The sequence below is a fragment of the Nerophis ophidion genome, linkage group LG24 (genome assembly GCF_033978795.1).
Source record: "Nerophis ophidion isolate RoL-2023_Sa linkage group LG24, RoL_Noph_v1.0, whole genome shotgun sequence".
Taxonomy (NCBI): domain Eukaryota; kingdom Metazoa; phylum Chordata; class Actinopteri; order Syngnathiformes; family Syngnathidae; genus Nerophis; species Nerophis ophidion.
The window spans coordinates 18,558,976-18,578,148 of NC_084634.1; the positions used below are offsets into that span (position 1 = coordinate 18,558,976).

The 19,173-nt window shown below is 39.7% G+C and overlaps 1 protein-coding gene across 1 annotated transcript; it reads right to left on the bottom strand.

Moving 5' to 3' along the window:
* Positions 1 to 1,285: 1,285 nt before the first annotated feature.
* slc35b2 (solute carrier family 35 member B2) lies at positions 1,286 to 12,518 on the bottom strand. Its single transcript, XM_061886891.1, has 4 exons — positions 12,228 to 12,518; positions 5,614 to 5,804; positions 5,388 to 5,542; positions 1,286 to 3,152 (listed from the first exon to the last, which is right to left on the bottom strand). Exons 1-4 carry the CDS (start codon positions 12,245 to 12,247, stop codon positions 2,217 to 2,219), a joined length of 1,302 nt encoding a protein of 433 aa, XP_061742875.1. The 5' UTR covers positions 12,248 to 12,518; the 3' UTR covers positions 1,286 to 2,216.
* Between the last annotated feature and the right edge of the window lie 6,655 nt (positions 12,519 to 19,173).

Below are 19,173 nucleotides of genomic sequence, written 5' to 3' on the forward strand. Positions count from 1 at the left end.
ATTTTGGAAAAAAAAAAATCCAAAATACTATGACTTATCCTACTCCTGCTGGTATTTAATTTTTCAAATATTTTGAATTTTATCAAGTGAGTTTTTCTCGTAATATAACATTTTCCCAAAACATTTACCGAATTCTTTTCTCCTATAATATTCCAATTTTAAATTGTTCATATTTAAGCTTTGTACTTCTATAATTACGTAAAAGTCCAACATTTGGTTCTTGTAAGATTACATATTTTCTTATTGACTGTATCCTCTTTAAAATTTAATTTTTTGTTGTCGAATTTTTCAAAAATGTCATCTTTTGTCGTATAATTTTTTTCTCCTCGTATCATGATCTCATCCCTTCATTTTGACTTTATCGTAATATTATAACTTTTCCCAAAATAATTCCCCGCCCCCCCCAAAATAATTGCAGCCTCAATTTTTCCCCTTGTAATACAACTCGAAATACATATATATTTTTACATGATATTGCAACTTTTTTGCTTCTGAAATGACTTTTCTCCTCACAATATTAAGACTTTAAATATTTGAAAATCACGTAACCTTACTCGTAAGTGTACAAAGTATTTCCTATGACTTTATCCTACTTAAAATAACATTGAATGCTGTTTTGCTGCGGTTAAATTTTTCAAATATTTGACCATTTTTTTCCTTGTATTATAATATCTCAACTCTATATTTTGACTTTATTCTTGTAATATAACTTTTCCTGACCCAGTTTCCCAAAAAATGCTACTTTTTTTTCATTATATTTCAACTTCATGCTTCTGAAATTCTTATTTTCACTCCTCCTCATAACATGACTTTCTCTCCTAAAATTCTCTTTATTCTCATAATACTAGACTTTTTTTTTCTATTTTTGTAGTTTTTAAATTTTCCAAATATATAAACTTGTCTCTAGTGATTTAGTTGTCATATTCCAGTAACTTTTTCCCATCCTTATTTTCCAAAAAATAAACCAATTTAAAAAAAAATGTTCCATACGTCAACTTCATGCCTCTAAAATTGTGAACAATTCCAACATTTCCTCTTGTAAGACAAGCTATTTTGTGCTGTAATTAACCTTTGACACCACAAGCCAAATCCACACATCGATACAGTAAACCCAAGAATCAACATTCCATTAAAATAAGAAGGCAGATAGTGAGACATGAAGCTTTTTAAGTTAATAAGTATTTTATTCTGAATTCTGTCACCATTTTAAATGAGATTGACACTGCATTTCCTTTCATGAGTTGTGGGTCCTTCCACACACACACACACACACACACACACACACACACACACACACACACACACACACACACACACACACACACACACACACACACACACACACACACACACACACACACACACACACACACACACACACACACACACACACACACACACACCATTCATCACAAGCATTATTAATATGAAGCAGTCAAACACGCACGCACACAACTCCTGACAATATTATTTTGGTCACCAGGTGGCACGTACAAACTGTTCTTGTGTCCAAATATTTAAGTACACAATTTAGTGAACAAAACATGATTTTGTAGTTTGGGAAGATCTCAATCTGAATGTTCTGAACTGTTGTTTCCATACCAATATTGGATACAGAGCTCAATTTTGAATAACATGTTCTTCTTCACACCACAAAATAGTTGAACGTGAATCAGTTCTTCTTCACACCACAAACTAGTTGAACGTGAATCAACAGCGCCTCTTCTGGCCGCAGCCAAGTAGTGCATTTGCTTGATTTTCAAACCCCATCCCTAATTTTTTAGTCCTGGAAAATGATCGCCTTTTATAAAATGCAAACATTAGTGGAGTTCTTGTATTGGAGCGTTAGAAGTTTGTTATTTAAAAGTGTTAAAGATCCTTGCACACCCCGACGTGCGGCAACTGTGACACAAAGACGAATATTGTGTGACTGTTTTGTTGAAGTCTTCAGTGTTAAATGGGCCAACAACAATAAAAACACACGCAGTAACTACACTTGGCCACATGTGGTGTTTTGGTAAGACGAACATGAGGCAGGTCGTGAAATAGAACCCTGGGAGGCACCTGGGGTCTAAATAAAATCCCTTTCAGTACCTAATAAAAGAAAACATAAAACGATGAATGTGAAGTGAACCCTTCAAAATAAAAGCAAAGAATTCGACCCAGAAAAAGCACCACGAAAAAGGGTGGTTTCAGTTCCCAGTTCAGAGTGAGTGCTACGCGTTCTGTGCCGGTGGCAGCGGTGTCGCCCGCCGGCCCGACTTCATGCGGTTGCGGGCATACACTCGCAGAAAGAGAGCGAGGAAAACGATGGCGATGCCAAATCCGCCGACAATGGCGACGGCGTGGCCGTACAGGAAGCACGAAAGGAGGATGGCAATTGCCTGGCGCAGGGTCATGATGATGGTGAAGATGGCGGCGCCGAAGCGGTTGATGGTGAAGAAGATGAAAAGTTGGCCGCACGCCGAGCACACTGAGAGCAGCACAGCGTGGAAGGCAAACTCCGAGTGGCGCGCCATGAAGGCCAGTGAGTCGAAGAAGGCCCCCTGCTCCAGCAGCGAGCCCACGGTAAAGAGGCAGGAGAACAGGTTGACGCCAAACATCATCTGCACCGACGACATCTTGTACTTGAACAGGTTGTCCTGCCAGTTGGACGTGAAGCTGTCAAAGACGATGTAGCCGCCCAGGATGAGCACGCCGCTAAAGGTGGTGACGGTAGACGGGTGCCTGCCGGCCGTGCTGGATAGCAGGAACATGCTGACGCCCAGCGATATCAGCGCCGCCGTCAGGTACTCCCAGTACTCGTAGCGTTTCCTGGAGATGATCTTGCCCATCAGCATGACGGGGATGACCTTGGAGGCCTTGGCCAGGACCTGCGTGGGGAAGCTGATGTACTTGAGCGCCTCGTACTGGCACCAGCTGCTCATGATGTTGGAGAGCGAGGCGAAGGAGTACTTGTACATGGGAGCGCCGTGGCGAGGCTGCTTGAACAGGACACACCACAGGCCCGACACGGTCAAGGCCAGGATGCGGTTCATGAAGACCAGGAACTGGGAGTCCTTAAATCTCTCGCCGGGCTCGTCTGTGGACGAGGCGCCGTAGGACCGCGTCATTACCCGCTCTTGCAGAACCCCCCATGTCAGGTACGAAGCCTGGCGGGCCGAGACATCGATGGTAGACATTGTAAATGACCATCCAGGTTTATCGTGAGGTTAGATGCACGGCTGGGAATTACACTTAAATTAACTCATTCACAGCAGGCCTTGGTTAGTTTTTGCCTCATGTGACTGAAGCATTAAGGAGTGGGACATCTGTGAGCATCTACTGGATCATCTTTTTCTCTGTTTGTCTTATCAGGACTGTAGTGCATTCTTCACTCACACTTTAAGTGAGGGATGGAGCATAAACTAACCCAGACCCACTGTATATTTTTATTATATGCACACTATGGGTAGAAAATATACAGTATGAGCACATGGCCATGACATATACAAATTAAGTTTGTCTTCATCAGATATTAGGGATGGGTGACATGGCCTAAAATCTAATATATATATATATATATATATATATATATATATATATATATATATATATATATATATATATCTGTATATATTGATTTACAAATATCTATAGATCTGTATATGTATATATCTATATATGTATATTTTATATCTATGTATATATATATATACATATATATATATGTTTATATATTAGGGCTGCGAATCTTTGGGTGTCCCACGATTCGATTCAATATCGATTCTTGGGGTCACGATTCGATTCAAAATCGATTTTTTTTTTCAATTCAATACGATTCTTGATTCAAAAACGATTTTTCCTGATTTAAAAGGATTCTCTGTTCATTCGATACATAGGATTTCAGCAGGATCTACCTGAGTCTGCTGACATGCAAGCACAGTGGTAGAGTTTTGTAAAAAGCTTTTATAATTTTAAAGGACAATGTTTTATCAACTGATTGCAATAATGTAAATTTGTTTTAACTATTAAACGAACCAAAAATATGACTTATTTTATCTTTGTGAAAAAGATATTGTTTTGTTTGTGTATTGTGTATTGTTTGTGTATTGTTTTGTTGGATTGATTAAAAAAAAAAAAAAAAAACATCGATTCAAATTCGAATCGATTTTTTCCCACACCCCTTATATATATTTGATTACATCTGTGATGAGAAAATTTAATCATTGAAAGATATTGAACATTTTAGTTCTAAGTATTTCCTATTTGGAAATATGGAAGAGCAAAATCGGTAAAAATCATGACGATTATTCGTCTTAGGAAAAGTGGAGAGCTCCACAAAATAGACACCCACATGATCGTGTCATTACGGCAGTGTTTTTCAACCACTGTGCCGAGACAAACTAGTGTTCCTTAAGATATTGTTCTGTGTGCCGTGGTAGATTATGTAATTTCACCTAATTGGGTTAAAAATATTTTTTTGCAATCTAGTGATTATAATCCGCAAATGTGCCATTGTTGAGTGTCTGTACTGTCTTGAGCACGGCATATCAGTCGGTGGCAGCAGGTAGCTAATTGCTTTGTAGATGACGGGAACGACGACGATGGTTTGCAGGTAAAAAGGTATCTGACGCTTAATTAAACTAAAACACAGGATAATGCTGTAAAAATACAAAATACATTTCTTAAATTATTCACTACCATTGACTCTGATATAAATCCTTTTGTTTTTTGCAATTACAGCCCTGAGTTTGTAAACAATGACAAAAACAACAAAAAAGTAAAGCGCGACCACAGATATTGGACGTGCTAATAACGCCCACATGCCAGAGAAAACTGGTTTCCAATCGCATAATGTACATGTTTTAATCTGATCGTTCAAAAGTCAAACTTTACCAGATTAAGGTGTTTCCATGTGTTGTACATACTGTAGGGATTTGACCCGTTACAGTAATAATTACAGGTTACCTGAGAATCAATACAGGTACTCAGTCCGCCCTGAGTGCTGCTTGAGTGATCGTTAATGCAAGTTGGTGCTTAGTGTGCAACCGGACGTGACAAGTCTGCAACAGGACATTACATCACTTGCAACAAAGGTATTGAAATTTGACACCGTTTGATTTTATGTGATTTGATAACCGGTAATACTGACGGGATTTCGGTTGGTGTCTATTAAAGTATTGAATTCGGTACCCATCCCTAATTATTTTGAGCCAAATTGTTTGAGAAATCAGACAAATTTAGTGCATGGAAACTTACTGATTGTTTGAGGTAAGCAAACTCACACTTAGCTAACTCAAACATTCAACAGCCCTGCCTGGATCTGTGCAAACAGGATGCGACCATAAAAGGATTACCTACTGTCGATTTAAGTTTGCTTGTGGATTTACCAGGAGGATCCTCACCTGAAGTCCAGCAGCACAAAAGATCAACCGGAAGGTCTGCCTCAGCGACGAGACTGAATCCCCCTCGCTCCTGGAGGTGACGGACGCGTCATCCAACAATCCCGCCTCGGTGCCAAACACACAGGTCTTGATGATGGGATAGAAAACGCCGCTACCTGAGAAGACGCCAAGAACAAACGGAATGAGGTGTGGACTAAAAAAGTGCAACAGAAGCGGCGGGCCACACCTGTCTCCAAGTAGTTGGCGCGTTTGAAGTATCTAACAAGCAGGAAGCCAGGGATGATGATGGTGGAGTAGCCAAGCAGGTTGACGAGGAAGCGAAGGAACCACACTTCTCGCCAGCCGTCCAGAAGCGAAGGCACTTCTTCGGAAGCGACGGCCCCAGGGAGGAGAAGCAACACCAGGGCAGGCCAAACCCTAAGAGGCAATCACACATCAAACATATTGTGAAGTAGATGCTGCCCATAATGCATTCCTTCATATCAATAATGGTGGGGAAACAAACATATCTGTGCTTGCTTTTAACAACATATATAGTCCAATAAGAATATCATTCAACATAATAAACTCAACTATGAAGATTATAGTGAAATAACGTGGGGCGGCATAGCTCGGTTGGTAGAGTGGCCGTGCCAGCAACTTGAGGGTTGCAGGTTCGATTCCCGCTTCCGCCATCCTAGTCACTGCCGTTGTGTCTTTGGGCAAGACACTTTACCCACCTGCTCCCGGTGCCACTCATACTGGTTTAAATGTAACCTAGATATTGGGTTTCGCTATGTAAAGAGCTTTGAGTCACTTGAGAAAAGCGCTATATAAATATAATTCACTTCACTTCACAAATATGTTCCTTAGTAATTCCTGCAACCAAAATGAATGGCCAACAAAACAAGCAAAATGCTGGACAATCAGCTTTAAAAAACACAGAATTCAATAATGTCCATTGAGTCGATAAAGGTTTGAAACCCATGATGAGCAAAGTAAAAACAAAAATACAGGGTGCAACTCTACTCAGCTGTTCTACCAGAAAAGTATTGTAAAATACGTGTTGTATTTGTTTGTCTGACCCTGGCATGTACTGCAGCTACATAAACTAACTTGTTGTGTCCCGACACCATTTTTTCACTTCCGATATGATACCAATATTGGAGCCTTGAGTATTGGTTGATACGATAACAGCACAAATCACAATACATTTGTGGAATGTCAGAAAAAGCTTGATCAAGTTCAGTTAAACCAGTCAAACAGAGAACAATGGCAGGTACGAAAAACCTATCTGGAATGCTGTCTTTAAGTTGCAGTGGAGTGGTAATTGTTTTTTTGTTTTCTTTGCAACACCTAGTGTCACAATAATGTTTTAAGTTAAACTCATGACAGTAATTTGAATGATGCAGACACGTTTGTTACTAGATACTTTCTAATGCGCTCTGGCCTTACATCTGTAAATAATATAAAACTATAATTATTTGATTCTTGTTTATATTTACAAATGTGCTGTTTTAGACTGCAATACTGTTCAATCCGGAACATGTATTACGTATGTCCAGTTTGTACGCGCTTGTGTGCTCAGCTGTTGCGTAGCTGCCAGCTCCTAGTGGCTTTTAGCCTACCATGTTTACCTTTTGTAAATGACTTCACCAAAATACAAGAAAATACCAAAATTGTGTGCTTATTGGAGGAGATTTAGACGTTAACTGGCTATGCAGAACTGTTTGTATCAGACATTTTCCAGGCAAACATTTAATACTTGCTTTTATGCTGTTATTTGACATAATATCGGATCGGCACAACCCTAAAGTAACCAAAATATTAGTTCTTACTACAATGCATCAATTTAAATTCTTGTTTCACATACTGACATGTTTAAATGCTTACAAAGCGCGATAAATGTCTCTGAGCTGCTCCACCCTCAGGTCAGCTGAGCTATCTGGATTTACTGAAAATGAAGCCCAAGCTCAGAGGAAAAGGGCCTCAAACTCTACGGACGATCCGCCTCTTTATGTGCGACAGGCCTCTTCTTTGACCACTTTTGTCCCATCTTAAAACCCACTTATAGTTACTGACTTTCAACCCGGTATAAGACTTTAAACTCTTTTATTTTGAGCTGCCTTTGATTTAACTCATTGTTAATAAGACTTTTTTTTTCATTTGATCTTTTTAAAATAGTAATACTAAAATTAATAATACATTTTTCTTTTGTTTTACATCTTATGTTTTAGTGTTTATGCCTTTGCTTTTCTATATTATTTGTTCGCCGTGTACAGCCTGTTGTTTTTTTTTATCCGTGGTAGTTGTTAAAGGGCTTGATAAGTTGGTATGGTAAATTATGACAATAAGTACACAGTCAAAAGCCTTTTTGACAGATCAATGAAAACCCATTTACGAAAACACACATTGTTCATTAATCTAAATAAACATGAGTATTTATTGTATCATCAAACGCAACTTTAATTATAATGTAAAATAACTGGCATAAATAAATGAATAACAGCTAACAAGTAAAATAATAATAGTAACAACAAATTAAAATAATAGCAATAGAACATTCAGTTTTTCCATTTAAATTGCTCTGAATTCCGTTTTTTAATCATTTACACTTATTTTACCACAATTGGGTGTGCTTTTTGTGGCTTTAATTAAATGTTTGTCATCCTGACATTTACAATACATCTTTGGACAATTTCGACCATTATTTTAAGTCAAAGCACAATTATTATGTAAATGAATCAACACGTGTTTTAAAGAAACATGATGCTTGTGTAAGGTACTTTTTGAAACATTTATTTTGTTAGCGCAGTCAGACCGGATGTTTTGCACAGCGCTGTTACTGTGAAGGGGGGAGGAAATGTTCTGCTGTTCTGAGGTTGACATGTAAGAAGATGACTTAAGGCTGCTTAAAAAAAGAAAGAAAAGAGAGCCTTACAAGTTGCGACGTCTATCCTTTGTATCTGATCATTTGTACATTGATCAGTGATGTCATCAACAACAACACAAGCAGATGAGGTGTGTTATGCGCGTATGGATTGTTCTTGCGAGATTTAGCTTTTTAGTTTAGTTGCTTGTTTAGTTCAGTATGTGTTTCGGGGATGAATGAGTGGTCCCGGACATACTATTCCCAAACAATTGTTTATTTTCCTCACGACAGCATTTCACTTACATTTTTTCAATTTCCGTTATATTCTGCGTTCAACAGCGAATTCCGTTTTATTGGCTAACTTCGTCCGCGGTGATGCCTTACTTTTTGTGCGCAATTCAGTGATTATTGATCATGTTTACTACCATGATGTCAAATAAAAAGTAGCAACCATGGTGAGATCCCAAACATCGAGTCGACGTGGTCCTTACTCGTCCATTTCATAGTTACAAGCTCAGGAATTTGCATGCACGATAATAGTTTTTTTCCTCCCTATTATAATGTTTATGGTCGTGAGAAGCAAAATCGAGTTAAACAGGTGTGACGCTTGCCACTGCCTTCCTAGCACTTCTGTGGCGAAACATAAGCTTGCTCCTCTTGAAATAGGAAGGTGTGCTGTCTTGCCTTCGTGGCAGAAGAGATTTTGGATCCCAATTCAAGGTGCGACCCCAGTGGCAAGAGAGGTCCGTGTGCCCGACTTAGACAGAGGGGGTCTTTGTGCAAGTGCCTGGACTGCAGCAAAAACCTAGACCTGAACAAGCAGTTGACTGCATGCAGGAATGCTGTGCGCGCGCACACACACACACACAAAACCACATAGAGGGAAGCTTGTGAAGGGTTCCTATTTGGAAATATGGAAGAGCAACACCGGTAAAAATCATGACGATTATTCGTCTTACGAAAAGTGGAGTAGTGGAGAGCTCCACAAAATAAGACACCCACATGATCGTGTCATTACGGCAGTGTTTTTCCAACCACTGTGCCGCGGTACACTATTGTTCCTTGAGATATCGTTCTGTGTGCCGTGGGAGATTATGTAATTTCAACTAATTGGGTTACAAATATTTTTTGCAAACCGGTAATTATAATCCGCAAATGTGCCATTGTTGAGTGTCTGTACTGTCTCCAGCACGGCATATCAGTAGGTTGCAGCAGGTAGCTAATTGATTTGTAGATGACGGGAACGACAACGATGGTTTGCAGGTAAAAAGGTATCTTACGCTCAAACCAAAAATAAACAAAAGGCAAGTGCCGCTAAGAAAAGGCATTGAAGTTTAGGGATGGCTATGCAAAAGGAAACAAAAACAGAATGCTGGACGACAGTAAAGACTTACAGGGTATGGAGCAGACGGCGCCCACAAAGTAAATTCGTACATTCCATGACAATCAACACCAAAATAGGAACGTGAGACAAGAACTAAAACACTATACAGAAATACTCCAAAGAAGTCACGGTGTGATGTGACAGGTCCTGACAGTACACCTACTTTGACACGATTGATTGATTGATTGAGACTTTTATTAGTAGATTGCAAAGTATAGTTAGGACTGGGCGATATATCGATATATACAATATATCGCGGGTTTGTCTCTGTGCGATATAGAAAATGACTATATCGTAATATTCGAGTATTCGATTTCTCACGCAGGACTTTTAGTTGCGGGCGTACACTTCAGGCTCTCCTCGCTCTTTCCTGTCTCTCCTTCCTGCAGACAAGCAGGCGCACATTCTTACATACGTCACAAACTGTCATGTCACACGTCACATACACGCCCTCGCAGGGCAGAGAGGTAGCGGCGTGGCTAACGTTAGCTGCTAACGTGGCCGTGCGAGAGAAAGATGGTGCGGATCTGATAACAAATGAAGGAAGACTTAATTCCCAATAAAAACAGCAGGGTTTCCATCCATCGTCTGGCGGTGGTTTGGCTTCAAGTGGGAATATGTCGAACAGACAACCGTAATTTGTCAAGTGTGTGGGGGAAAGGCGTTGCTATAAAAAGTCGAATTACTGTTAATATGTAGCATCATTTGTAAAGTCACTCGCTAGAGTATGAAGAAAATGTCATAACCTGAGTAACATACCACATAGTGAAGGACAAATACTATTTGATTTCCTATTATGCAGCTCATTTTTATTTGAAACTTAAAATGTCTCTGACAATCTTGCAATTTATGTTTTGGAAATGACTTGAATGTTTGTGCCATTGCTTAATAACTTTAATAAATACACTTTTAGTCAATTGAATTAGTTGTGATTTCCCTCTCTGCATGAAAGTTTATTCCGCCTACTGAAATTAGATTTTCTTACTTAAACGGGGATAGCAGGTCCATTCTATGTGTCATACTTGATCATTTTGCGATATAGCCATATTTTTGCTGAAAGGATTTAGTAGAGAACATCCACGATAAAGTTCTCAACTTTCGGTGCTAAGAAAAGCCCTGCCTCTACCGGAAGTCGCAGACGATGGCTCCTCACATATTCACATTGATTTTAATGGCAGCCTCCAACAAAAAGAGGTATCCGGATCGAGAAAACAACAATTTCCCCATTAATTTGAGCGAGGATGAAAGATTTGTGTTTGAGGATATTGATAGTGACGGACTAGAAAGAAAAAAAAAACACAAGTTAAAAAAAAAACAGATTGCTTTGGGACGGATTCCGATGTTTTTAGACACATTTACTGGGAAAAGTCTGAGAAATGCCTTATCTTTATATTGAGTTGCTAGTGTTTTAGTGAGTTTAACAGTACCTGATAGTCGGAGGGGTGTCTCCACGGGTGTCTTGATGCCAATTTCTCAGGGGAGTCTACGGCAGCTATGGACGGCACAAGCTCAGCTTTTCTCCGGTAAGAAGCGACTTTTTAACCACAATTTTCTCACCAAAACCTGCTGGTTGACATTCCGTCGTGATTCGTGTTCGCTTGACCGCTCTGATCCATAGTAAAGTTTCAACTTCAGGAATTTTAAACAAGGAATCACCGTGTGTTTGTGCGGCTAAAGACTGAAGCTTCCCAACTCCATCTTTCTGCTTTGACTTCTCCAATATTAATTGAACAAATTGCAAAAGATTCAGCAACACAGATCTCCAAAATACTGTGTAATGATGCGGTTACAGCAGACGACTTCTAGCTGTGTGTGTGCGCAGCTCTCATACTTCCTAAAAACCCCTGACGTCTTGCGTACACGTCATCCTTACACAACGTTTTCAAGACGAAACTCCCGGGAAATTTAAAATTGTCATTTAGTAAACTAAAAAGGCCGTATTGGCATGTGTTGCAATGTTAATATTTCATCATTGATATATAACTATCAGACTGCGTGATGGGTAGTAGTGGGTTTCAGTAGGCCTTTAAAAGTGGCATATATTAATGCAGTTTGAAGAAGAATGTTTTAATACTGCTGTGATTATATGCATCAAGTGTTCATTCAAGGCCAAGGCAAAATATCGTAATAAATATCGTACATCGCGATATGGCCTAAAAATATCGCGATATTAAAAAAAGGCATTATCGCTCATCCCTAAGTACAGTACATATTCCGTACAATTGACCACTAAATGGTAACACCCAAATAAGTTTTTCAACTTGTTTAAGTCAGGGTGCACGTTAATCAATTCATGGTAAAGAGCTATGTTGATGAATGGTTGTTTATTGATGAATTCATATCCAACATTTGCGAGAATTACTTTTTACTGTCATTATCGGCTGCCGAGTTTCATTTTTTTATATTTTCTGATGGTGGTGTGCGTCGAGATTTTTACAAAGAAGAAAATGTGCTTTGACTCAGAAGAGGTTGAAAAACACTGCATTACGGAATACAATAAACAAGTCAACATGACAGGGGAGAGCAATAGCAGGCCAGCAAGACAAACAAATTGAATAAAAGAGAAGGTGTAGATAGTTAGTACTTCATTTAAAGACATATTTACCTCCATGAAAAAGGGGACATATTTCCCCCTCCTGTGGCCCGACACCTGGCGCAGCGCACACGCCGACACACTCAGGAGCGTCGGCCGAAGCCAAACATAAAAAGTGGCTCCGTCGGGGAAGACGGAGTTAAAAAATACAACTAATGTCGCCTTTTCTCCGTGACAAACCGCCCTTAGCCTGTTAGCTTCAACTTATTATTGTGCTCCCAAAAGCCGATGTGTTGACTGGAGCAGGAAGAGGAGCCCTCTCTCGCGCTTTCCCAGGACCGGGACGCCGACGACAGTGGAGCAGAGTGCGCCTCCTGTCGCTCTGGAGGACTCGTCGCATCATTGTCAAGCCTGACGTCACAAAGTTGGCTGCAATTAAAGGCCTACTGAAATGAGATTTTCTTATTTAAACGGAGATAGCAGGTCCATTCTATGTGTCATACTTGATCATTTCGCGATATTGCCATATTTTTTGCTGAAAGGATTTAGTAGAGAACATCCACGATAAAGTTTGCAACTTTCGGTGCTAAGAGAAATGCCCTGCCTCTACCGGAAGTCGCAGACGATGACGTCACATGGTTGATGGCTCCTCACATATTCACATTGTTTTTAATGGGAGCCTCCAACAAAAAGTACTATTCGGACCGGGAAAACAACAATTTCCCCATTAATTTGAGCGAGGATGAAAGATTCGTGTTTGAGGATATTGATAGCGACGGACTAGAAAAAACAAACAAAAAAAAACGCGATTGCATTGGGACGAATTCCGATGTTTTTAGACACATTTCAGGATTTCCCACACATTCATTTATTTGTGGCGGCCCGCCACGAAAGAATTACGGCCGCCACAAATAAAAAACTAAAAACAAAAAATACATTTCCGGCTTTTGACTCACTCGACCGCTCATAAAAGCAATGGGACTCTGTCTGTGAATGGAGCTTGCAGTTACATATTATATAAATATGTAAATATTATATAAATATGTATATAATATGTAAATAAAGTGTTGTAATTATATTCCAACTCTGCATTCTTCTTGGTCATCGCCGCCACTGAAAACCCCCATCCACCCCGCCCGACCACACCACCACAAATAGATGCCTAACCTGTGGGAAACACTGCATTTACTAAGTTAATTCTAGAAAATCCCTTATCTTTCTATTGTGTTGCTTGTGTTTTAGTGAGTTTAACATTACCTGATAGTCGGAAGGGTGTCTCCACGGGTGTCTTGACGCGCAGTGTCTCAGGGGAGTCGACGGCAGCTATGGACGGCACAAGCTCAACTTTTCTCCGGTAACAACTGACTTTTTAACCACAATTTTCTCACCGAAACCTGCTCGTTGACATTCCGTCGTGATTCATGTTCGCTTGACCCCTCTGATCCATAGGAAAGTTTCACCTCCAGGAATTTTAAACAAGGAATCACCGTGTGTTTGTGTGGCTCAAGGCTAAAGCTTCCCAACTCCATCTTTCTACTGTGACTTCTACAATATTAATTGAACAAATTGCAAAAGATTCAGCAACACAGATGCCCAAAAAAATGTATAATTATGCCGTTAAAGCAGACAACATTTAGCTGTGTGTGTGCGCAGCGCTCATACTTCCTAACAACCCGTGACGTTTTGCATACACGTCATCATTACACGACGTTTCGAAGACGAAACTACGGGGAAATTTAAAATTGTAATTTAGTAAACTAAAAAGGCCGTATTGGCATGTGTTGCGATGTTAATATTTCATCATTGATATATAAACTATCAGACTGCGTGGTGGGTAGTAGTGGGTTTCAGTAGGCCTTTAACATAACATAATATGGCTTTGAATCTTTGGGCACCACGCCCCATCCATCCATCCATTTTCTACCGCTTATTCCCTTTAGGGTCGCGGGGGGTGCTGTGCATATCTCAGCTACAATCGGGCGGAATGTGGGTTACACCTTGGACAAGTCGCCACCCCATCACAGGGCCAACACAGATAGACAGACAACACTGGACGTATCCTCGCTCATCCATGCGGACTGGACACTGGCCCAGAGTTGGTTGGCGGCCGAGAGTGGAGTCGGCTCCCTTAGTTGCTTTGTTGGGTCCCCTCCTTTCTCTGGCCATGCTCTCTCCACCCCAGCGGACGATGGCGTGGAACACCGCAGAGGCCACCACAGTGTATGTTCCTTTTAGTTTTTATTCATAGCTATATGTAGGAGTGGCTGGTTGTATCTGCTGCTTTAATGTCTTTCATGTCCTTTGTGTTCTTTGACGTTTGATGTTTCCCTCGTATACACACATGTGAGAGGCATGTGTACTATGGCTATGAGTTGTTTTTTTCCCTTGGCCTCAGTCTGGACCCCCTCTCCAGGGCCCAGGCTTAGACCGATTATTTTATTTTATTTAAATCTTCTATTTTTTTCACCCATCCCCCCTCTCACCTTTTTTGTAAGGGGCGCCGGAAGCCGGCAGACCCGTCAGCAATTCTGTTCTGTCTCTCTGTAATGTTTGATCTTGAATGGGATTGTGCTGAAAATTGTAATTTTCCTGAAGGAACGCTCCTGAAGGAATAAATAAAATACTATCTAAACTTATGTCACATTCACACACTAGGGCCAATTTAGTATTGCCAATCAACCTATCCCCAGGTGCATGTCTTTGGAGGTGGGAGGAAGCCGGAGTACCCGGAGGGAACCCATGCATTCACGGGGAGGACATGCAAACTCCACACAGAAAAATCCCGAGCCCGGGATTGAACCCAGGACTACTCAGGACCTTGGTATTGTGAGGCAGACGCACTAACCCCTCTCCACTGTGAAGCCCTGGGCACCACGCAATACTTTTAAATAACATTGGGTGCCAGTTCTATGATTGACTAAATTCATCCATAAAATAGATAAACGGCTTTGATCAATTTCGGTATTAGTTGAAAGAAAACTGGTATTATTTGATAAAATTCTACCCAAACATGGAATACAGTCAAATACAAAGAAGGCAACAAGTATATATTTGTAAATCTGTACAGCATATATGATCATCTACATCAGGCCTGGGCAATTATTTGGACTCGGGGGCCAAATTTACAGAAAAAAATGTGTCTGGGGGCCGGTATATCTATTTTTAGGAACACTAATACAAAACCTCATAATATTGTCTGATTGAATGCTAAAAACATTATGACAGACGGTCTTGAAAAAAACGTAACGGAATTTTCCATTTTTCTATGAACAATAAAACATTGAATATTGACAACATATGAACGTCACACCCCCTTTCGATCGACATATTTTACAATCAAGTGAAACGCAACAAACAGTGAAATATGAACGCAAAGGGTACAAAATAAACCCACCTAAAATCTGATACATCTTATATTTGCTGAATTTCCCCCAGGGATCAATAAAGTACTTTGTATTTCATTCTATTCTATATATCACTGAGCTTTAGAACTTTGCTGTGAAAATCCACTTTTGCGTCTGTGGAAACGCTTCCCGCCCACACTGCTTGGTTCCTCATCTGAGCTGCTATGACGTAGATGACCATAGCAACTAATTAGATGACCATAGTAACTGGTGTATCATCCATAAGCGCAGATTCTAAGCACTGAAATACTTTGTACAGGTGCTGTTCATATTATTAGAATATCATGAAAAAGTTGATTTATTTCATTAATTATATTCAGAACGTGAAACTTACATATTATATCAATTAATTACACACATAGTGATATATTTGAAATGTTTATTTCTTTAAATTTTGATGATTAGTACTGACAATTACTGAAAATCCCAAATTCAGTATCTCAGAAAATTAGAATATTAGTTACGACTAATACCCCAAAAATTTTTTTAGAAATGTGGGCCAACTGAAAAGTATGAACATGGAAAGTTTCATCATGTACGGCAATCAATACTTAGTTGCAGCTCCTTTTGCCTGAATTGCTGCAGCACTACGGCGTGGCATGGAGTCCACCAGTCTGTTGCACTCCTCAGGTGTTATGAGAGCTTAGGTTGCTTTAATAGAGGCCTTCAGCTCTACAGCATTGTTGGGTCTGGCATCTCGCATCTTACGCTTCACAATACCCTATAGGTTTTCTATGGGGTTAAAGTCAGGTGAGTTTGCAGGCCAATCAAGAACAGGGATACCATGGTCCTTAAACCAGGTAATGGTAGATTTGGCACTGTGTGCAGGTGCCAAGTCATGTTGGAATATGAAATCTTCCCCTCCATAAAATTGGTCCGCGGCAGGCAGCATAAAGTGTTCTAAAACTTCCTGGTAGACTGCTGCATTGACCCTAGACCTCAGGAAACACAGTGGACCAACACCAGCAGATGACATGGCACCCCAGACCATCACCGATTGTGGAAATTTGACACTGGACTTCAGGCAACGTGGATTCTGTGCCTCTCCAGTCTTCCTCCAGACTCTGGGACCTTGATTTCAAAAGAGATACAACATTTACTTTCATCTGAAAACATAACTTTGGACCACTCAGCAGCAGTCCAGTCCTTTTTGTCTTGAGCCCAGGCGAGATGTTTTTGACGTTGTCTCTTATTCAAGAGTGGCTTTACACAAGGAATGCAACAGCTGAAGCCCATATCTTGTATACGTCGGTGCGTGGTGGTTCTTGAAGCACTGACTCCAGCTGCAGTCCACTCTTTGTGGATCTCCCCCACATTTTTGAATCGGTTTTGTCTGACAATCCTCTCCAGGGCGCGGTTATCCCTCTTGCTTGTACACTTTTTTCTACTACATCTTTGTCTTCCCTTCGCCTCTCTATTAAAGTGCTTGGACACAGAGCTCTGGGAACATCCAACCTCTTTGGCAATAACCTTTTGTGTCTTGCCCTCTTTCTTTAAAGTATCAATGGTCATCCTTTGGACAGTTGTCAAGTCAGCAGTCTTCCCCATGATTGTGTGTCATACAGAATCAAAATGAGAGACCATTTAAAGGCTTTTCCAGGTGTTTTGAGTTAGTTAGCTAATTAGAGTGTGGCACCAGGTGTCTTCAATATCTGACCTTTTCAAAATATTCTAATTTTCTGAGCTGTTGAATTTAGAGTTTTCATTGGTTGTCAGCTATAATCGTCTCCTTTTTGGCAAAAAACACTTGAAATGTATCAGTCTGTTTGGAATAAATGTATACATTATACAAGTTTGACTTTCTAAAATGGAATTAATAAAATAAATCAACTTTTTCATGATATTCTAATAATATGACCTGCACCTGTATAGTTGAAGACTTATGGTCATTAGAAAACATGACTGCACATCATAATGGCAGCTACACTTTCCATCTTAACGATGTAAAAAAAAATTGGGGGGAATGTTCGGCGGGCCAGATTAAAAAGCTCAACGGGCTGCATGTGGCCCCCGGGCCTTAATTTGCCCAGGTGTGCTCTACATTAACAATATGATTTGCATGAACGCTGGATTCTTTACTCAATTAAGAATCATTACAAATACAAATTTTGATTAATTCAATTACTGCCTAAACTCCACAAACACGCCATTTTTTTAAACTTTTTTTGCAAGTAAAATATTTTTTTCATTCAAAACAAGATTTGCAAGTCAAAAATATTTGATTCAAAATCAATTTTCGATTTAACCTAATCCTCGTAATGTATCATTTGTAATATAAATTAGAATAAAACCTTTATAAACTAGATTACAAAAGCTGCTAATGTACGACTTATAAACGCAGTGTTAATCTAAAAAATATTTACAAAAATTACAAAATGGTTATCTAATCAAAGAGAATGTTTGTAAAATATACAGTAATATATATATATATGTATACATATATACACACAGACATACAAATACAATACTAAAAAAAACAATAAAAGCAACAGTAATAATACTGATATCAATAATAAATGGGTAAATAAATAAATGGGTTGTACTTGTATAGCGCTTTTCTACCTTCAAGGTACTCAAAGCGCTTTGACACTACTTCCACATTTACCCACACATTCACACACTGATGGAGGGAGCTGACATGCAAGGCGCCAACCAGCACCCATCAGGAGCAAGGGTGAAGTGTCTTGCTCAGGACACAACGGACGTGACGAGGTTGGTACTAGGTGGGATTTGAACCAGGGACCCTCGGGTTGCGCACGGCCACTCTTCCACTGCGCCACGCCGTCCCTCAGAAGTGAAAGTACCAATGATTGTTCACTCACACACACACACGCACACACACACACGCACACAGACACGCACATACTAGGTGTGGGGAAATGAACCTCTGCATTTGACCCATCCCATTGTTCACCTCCTGGGAGGGGAGGGGAGCAGTGAGCAGCAGCGGTTGTCTAATGATTTTCATTCAAGTATTGACTCTAAAAAATCACGCTTTTGTTTTTAATCGGTTCTCGAAAATTATGAATTAATCTAGAATCGGAATAAATAAAAATCGTGATTTGGATGTTATTTTTAAGCACCCCTAATTCACTGTATATGATTTTTAACCACAATCGCAGCCAATTGAAATACTGTTCAATTGTTCTCAAATAGTGGGGCAGAGTTGGGGGTGACCTCAAGCGTTGTGCTTTATCAATATCATGCTTTAAACCCTGCTTCAATAAGCTGTATACTACAAAACGTGCTCTTTGTAGCCATTAATATTGACTTCATTTCAATTAAAAAAAAGTCAGCAATTTGTATTATTCATTGTTGTTTTGTAAGTTAGTGTTTTATGTATTGTGCTTCTGAGGTAATGTTGCTAATCAATTTTAATTTATTATTTACTGACTTGTTTTTTTCAGTATGAATTGGTTCAAGTTGGTCAAAAAGTGTTTAGTTTAAATAGGTTTGAATTTTCGTTCATTTCAGCCAAATTGATGCACTTTAAATTTCTTCTGGTACAGACCAAAACTATTTTAATAAAGTTATTCTTTGTTGTAAATTGATCTTGTTTATTTTTATTTACTGTTAATAAGGATGCACTGTAATGCAGAGGTGTACTTATAACA